Source organism: Pygocentrus nattereri, chromosome 24 (assembly GCF_015220715.1).
Source record: "Pygocentrus nattereri isolate fPygNat1 chromosome 24, fPygNat1.pri, whole genome shotgun sequence".
In the NCBI taxonomy this organism is placed as follows: Eukaryota; Metazoa; Chordata; class Actinopteri; order Characiformes; family Serrasalmidae; genus Pygocentrus; species Pygocentrus nattereri.
Window position 1 is genome coordinate 33,071,481 of NC_051234.1, and position 6,000 is coordinate 33,077,480.

Consider the following 6,000-nt stretch of genomic DNA (forward strand, 5'->3'; position numbering starts at 1 on the left):
TCTGCGCTCTTCCTCACAGTAACTGAGATCTTCCTCGTCTCCTCTTCTGTAGAGTCTCTGTTCTAGCGCGGTTCTGCGCTCTTCCTCACAGTAACTGAGATCTTCCTCGTCTCCTCTTCTGTAGAGTCTCTGTTCTAGCGCGGTTCTGCGCTCTTCCTCACAGTAACTGAGATCTTCCTCGTCTCCTCTTCTGTAGAGTCTCTGTTCTAGCGCGGTTCTGCGCTCTTCCTCGCAGTAACTGAGATCTTCCTCGTCTCCTCTTCTGTAGAGTCTCTGTTCTAGTGCGGTTCTGCGCTCTTCCTCGCAGTAACTGAGATCTTCCTCGTCTCCTCTTCTGTAGAGTCTCTGTTCTAGTGCGGTTCTGCGCTCTTCCTCGCAGTAACTGAGATCTTCCTCGTCTCCTCTTCTGTAGAGTCTCTGTTCTAGTGCGGTTCTGCGCTCTTCCTCGCAGTAACTGAGATCTTCCTCGTCTCCTCTTCTGTAGAGTCTCTGTTCTAGTGCGGTTCTGCGCTCTTCCTCGCAGTAACTGAGATCTTCCTCGTCTCCTCTTCTGTAGAGTCTCTGTTCTAGTGCGGTTCTGCGCTCTTCCTCGCAGTAACTGAGATCTTCCTCGTCTCCTCTTCTGTAGAGTCTCTGTTCTAGTGCGGTTCTGCGCTCTTCCTCGCAGTAACTGAGATCTTCCTCGTCTCCTCTTCTGTAGAGTCTCTGTTCTAGTGCGGTTCTGCGCTCTTCCTCGCAGTAACTGAGATCTTCCTCGTCTCCTCTTCTGTAGAGTCTCTGTTCTAGTGCGGTTCTGCGCTCTTCCTCACAGTAACTGAGATCTTCCTCGTCTCCTCTTCTGTAGAGTCTCTGTTCTAGTGCGGTTCTGCACTCTTCCTCACAGTAACTGAGATCTTCCTCGTCTCCTCTTCTGTAGAGTCTCTGTTCTAGCGCGGTTCTGCGCTCTTCCTCACAGTAACTGAGATCTTCCTCGTCTCCTCTTCTGTAGAGTCTCTGTTCTAGCGCGGTTCTGCGCTCTTCCTCACAGTAACTGAGATCTTCCTCGTCTCCTCTTCTGTAGAGTCTCTGTTCTAGCGCGGTTCTGCGCTCTTCCTCACAGTAACTGAGATCTTCCTCGTCTCCTCTTCTGTAGAGTCTCTGTTCTAGCGCGGTTCTGCGCTCTTCCTCACAGTAACTGAGATCTTCCTCGTCTCCTCTTCTGCAGAGTCTCTGTTCTAGTGCGGTTCTGCGCTCTTCCTCACAGTAACTGAGATCTTCCTCGTCTCCTCTTCTGCAGAGTCTCTGTTCTAGTGCGGTCCTGCGCTCTTCCTCGCAGTAACTGAGATCTTCCTCGTCTCCTCTTCTGTAGAGTCTCTGTTCTAGTGCGGTTCTGCGCTCTTCCTCGCAGTAACTGAGATCTTCCTCGTCTCCTCTTCTGCAGAGTCTCTGTTCTAGTGCGGTTCTGCGCTCTTCCTCGCAGTAACTGAGATCTTCCTCGTCTCCTCTTCTGCAGAGTCTCTGTTCTAGTGCGGTTCTGCGCTCTTCCTCACAGTAACTGAGATCTTCCTCGTCTCCTCTTCTGTAGAGTCTCTGTTCTAGTGCGGTTCTGCGCTCTTCCTCACAGTAACTGAGATCTTCCTCGTCTCCTCTTCTGTAGAGTCTCTGTTCTAGTGCGGTTCTGCGCTCTTCCTCACAGTAACTGAGATCTTCCTCGTCTCCTCTTCTGTAGAGTCTCTGTTCTAGTGCGGTTCTGCGCTCTTCCTCACAGTAACTGAGATCTTCCTCGTCTCCTCTTCTGTAGAGTCTCTGTTCTAGTGCGGTTCTGCGCTCTTCCTCACAGTGACTGAGATCTTCCTCGTCTCCTCTTCTGTAGAGTCTCTGTTCTAGCGCGGTTCTGCGCTCTTCCTCACAGTGACTGAGATCTTCCTCGTCTCCTCTTCTGTAGAGTCTCTGTTCTAGTGAGGTTCTGCGCTCTTCCTCACAGTAACTGAGATCTTCCTCGTCTCCTCTTCTGTAGAGTCTCTGTTCTAGTGAGGTTCTGCGCTCTTCCTCACAGTGACTGAGATCTTCCTCGTCTCCTCTTCTGTAGAGTCTCTGTTCTAGTGAGGTCCTGCGCTCTTCCTCACAGTGACTGAGATCTTCCTCGTCTCCTCTTCTGTAGAGTCTCTGTTCTAGTGAGGTTCTGCGCTCTTCCTCACAGTGACTGAGATCTTCCTCGTCTCCTCTTCTGTAGAGTCTCTGTTCTAGTGAGGTTCTGCGCTCTTCCTCACAGTGACTGAGATCTTCCTCGTCTCCTCTTCTGCAGAGTCTCTGTTCTAGTGCGGTTCTGCTCTTCCTCACAGTAACTGAGATCTTCCTCGTCTCCTCTTCTGTAGAGTCTCTGTTCTAGTGCGGTTCTGCGTTCTTCCTCACAGTAACTGAGATCTTCCTCGTCTCCTCTTCTTCTGTAGAGTCTCTGTTCTAGTGCGGTTCTGCGTTCTTCCTCACAGTAACTGAGATCTTCCTCGTCTCCTCTTCTGTAGAGTCTCTGTTCTAGTGCGGTTCTGCACTCTTCCTCACAGTAACTGAGATCTTCCTCGTCTCCTCTTCTGTAGAGTCTCTGTTCTAGTGCGGTTCTGCGTTCTTCCTCACAGTAACTGAGATCTTCCTCGTCTCCTCTTCTGTAGAGTCTCTGTTCTAGTGCGGTTCTGCACTCTTCCTCACAGTAACTGAGATCTTCCTCGTCTCCTCTTCTGTAGAGTCTCTGTTCTAGTGCGGTTCTGCGCTCTTCCTCACAGTAACTGAGATCTTCCTCGTCTCCTCTTCTGTAGAGTCTCTGTTCTAGTGAGGTTCTGCGCTCTTCCTCACAGTGACTGAGATCTTCCTCGTCTCCTCTTCTGTAGAGTCTCTGTTCTAGTGAGGTTCTGCGCTCTTCCTCACAGTGACTGAGATCTTCCTCGTCTCCTCTTCTGCAGAGTCTCTGTTCTAGTGCGGTTCTGCTCTTCCTCACAGTAACTGAGATCTTCCTCGTCTCCTCTTCTGTAGAGTCTCTGTTCTAGTGCGGTTCTGCGTTCTTCCTCACAGTAACTGAGATCTTCCTCGTCTCCTCTTCTTCTGTAGAGTCTCTGTTCTAGTGCGGTTCTGCGTTCTTCCTCACAGTAACTGAGATCTTCCTCGTCTCCTCTTCTGTAGAGTCTCTGTTCTAGTGCGGTTCTGCACTCTTCCTCACAGTAACTGAGATCTTCCTCGTCTCCTCTTCTGTAGAGTCTCTGTTCTAGTGCGGTTCTGCGTTCTTCCTCACAGTAACTGAGATCTTCCTCGTCTCCTCTTCTGTAGAGTCTCTGTTCTAGTGCGGTTCTGCGTTCTTCCTCACAGTAACTGAGATCTTCCTCGTCTCCTCTTCTGTAGAGTCTCTGTTCTAGTGCGGTTCTGCGTTCTTCCTCACAGTAACTGAGATCTTCCTCGTCTCCTCTTCTGTAGAGTCTCTGTTCTAGTGCGGTTCTGCACTCTTCCTCACAGTAACTGAGATCTTCCTCGTCTCCTCTTCTGTAGAGTCTCTGTTCTAGTGCGGTTCTGCGCTCTTCCTCACAGTAACTGAGATCTTCCTCGTCTCCTCTTCTGTCTTCAGTGTGAGGAATGAGGAACAGTCACTCTTCACTCCAATCTCTTGGGAAACTGGGCGAGTTTTCCGGTTTTCTGCTGCAGCTCATTGGAAAGTTTTTCAGAGGAATCCAGGTCACAGTTACGGTTTCTAGGCTATGAAGGACCAACTGGGTGAGCCAGTCTGCTACAGCGCCACCCTGAGGCAGAGCAGAGCTGCAGCTCTCGTTAGTTAAGACCACCGGAGACAGAAGCTGATTGTGGGGAAGCAGCTGAACAGTGAGCTTTATATGAGTTAATATTTGAGCATCAGGGGTCCAGCAGGTTAATTAGGGATGTCCTGGATGCCTCAGGACCCCCTGTATTCTGCACTCTGTCCGAATGTAAACGTCTGTTCCATGATGTTCGAGAGCTTCAAATGTGTATTTACATTTAATTTTTCCTTTTAAAATGTTTCGTTTTGAAGTTCTTTGGATAAAACACCACGACCAGAATAGGTTTCACTTAACATGTTATCTGTGAAGAGGGCCCTTCAAGGGTTCTTTAGTATAGAAAATGGTTCTATATAGAACCATGAACACTCAAAGAACCCTTTGCATGATTAAATGGTTCTTTGCATCGTGAAAGGGTTCCAATTGGTGGAGAATGTACTGTAAAAGGTTCTATACCGAACCTCTATAGATAGAAGAGCCCTTTTCAAAAATGTAGCACATTCTCAATCTGAAGAACGCTTTCATGATGAAAGAGCCCTTTATTCATGCAGAGGTTCTTCTGAGCCTTCGTGGTTCTGTAAAGAACCCTTTTGTTTACAAAAGAACCCTTGAAGAACCCTCTTTTTTTAAGTGTGGGTTGAAAACACTAAACGCGACACTCTTAGAAATTATGATGTTTTTCTAGGGTTCTTAAGTGAAGACGATGGATCTATATAGAACTATGACTCAAAGAACTATTTGCATGATTAAAGTGTTCTTTGCATCATGAAAGCGTTCTTCTACTGTGTTCTACTTCAGATACAGCGCCGTAGAACTTGTCACACACATTTATTTACCGGTCATGTTGAATAATGCAGAGTGTAAATAATAATTATACTTTTATTTCTCTTAAACCTGCAGGGATTTCCAGTTTGGCCACATGAACGGCAGTGACTACATCAACAGCCTCATCATGGGGTGAGTGGTGCTCTTTATTTCTCTCTTCACTGTCTCATCTCATCCCTCCATCCCTGAGCATCCGCACCCGCTGACCTGACAGAGAAGGTCAAACATGTCATGGCTGGTCACTCGAGAACCTTAAACTGCTGCAGGATGATCAGATTAAATAGACATTTGTTGTTTTAAATGGGCCGTCAGCCTTTTTGTTAATCTGTTTATGCTTTGAGCTTTAGGCTCCTGCGTGAATGGACCTTTTTTCTGCCAGATAAACAGCAATGATGGTCATTTCCGTCGAGAGATTTTGCCCTTTTGTGTTTTCTTTGTTGTATTTGAGTGGGCGGGTCTAAATCATATCAAAAGACGATGATATCAAGTGATCCCTCAGACCATTCATGCTAAAAATGGTCAGTCAGTTCAACCTAAAATGACTGTAGTCCGCAGTCCCACTTGTCTGTGAACACCTGACCGCCACACCTATATGAGCTTGTTGGACGTCGCATTCCACACCATGGGCCGTTAGTATGGAGCTGCCCCCCATTACGGCAATAACTGCCTTCACTCTTCTGGGAAGCTTCCTACAAGATGTCTGTGGGAATCTGTGCTCATTCAGTCTAAAGAGCAGCCGTGAGGTCAGACACTGACGGTAGTCGAGAGATCCTGGCTCACAATCTCCATTCTAGTTCATACCAAAGGTGTTCAGTGGGGTCGAGGTCAGCTGTGAGGGCCACTGGAGTTCCTTCACACCAAACTGGTCACTTCATGTCTTTGTGGAGCTGCTTTGTGCACATGTGCTCGGTCCTGCTGGAACAGGAGAGGCTCTTCCCCAAACTGCTGACCCGAAGCTGGAAGCTTAACCGTGTACAACGTCTCTGTGCTGCAGCATCAACATCACCCTTCACTGGAACTGAGAGCCCAAGCACTGAAAAACAGCCCAGCCCATCATCCCTCCTCCACCAAACCCTCCTCTACTGCTAGAACTCATTCCGGTAGGTAACGTTCTCCTGACGTCCACCAAACCCAGACTCGTCCATCAGGCTTCCAGATAGTCAGGCTAATTCATCACTCCAGTGAACACGGTTCCACTGCTCCAGTTATCTACTGACAGTGTTTATCTGTGGAGACTGCAAGGCTTGATTTTATACACCTGTTATCAATGGGAGTGTCTGAATCACCTGAACTCAATAAGCAGGTGTGTTAATGCTAAGGTAAGGGTGTTTGGATGATTGGCTAGATTTCTACTTGCCTTGGCCACAGCCACTCACCGCCATACTCATTCCCAGCTGAGCATAAA

General features: G+C 48.1%; 1 protein-coding gene across 1 annotated transcript in view; it reads left to right on the forward strand.

Moving 5' to 3' along the window:
- tmx3b (thioredoxin related transmembrane protein 3b) overlaps positions 1-6,000 on the forward strand; it is a 107,470-nt gene that overhangs the window by 66,880 nt on the left and 34,590 nt on the right. The window contains exon 13 of the mRNA XM_037534170.1: positions 4,671-4,727. Coding sequence (XP_037390067.1) covers positions 4,671-4,727 — 57 coding nt within the window. The remainder of the gene's footprint in view (positions 1-4,670; positions 4,728-6,000) is intronic.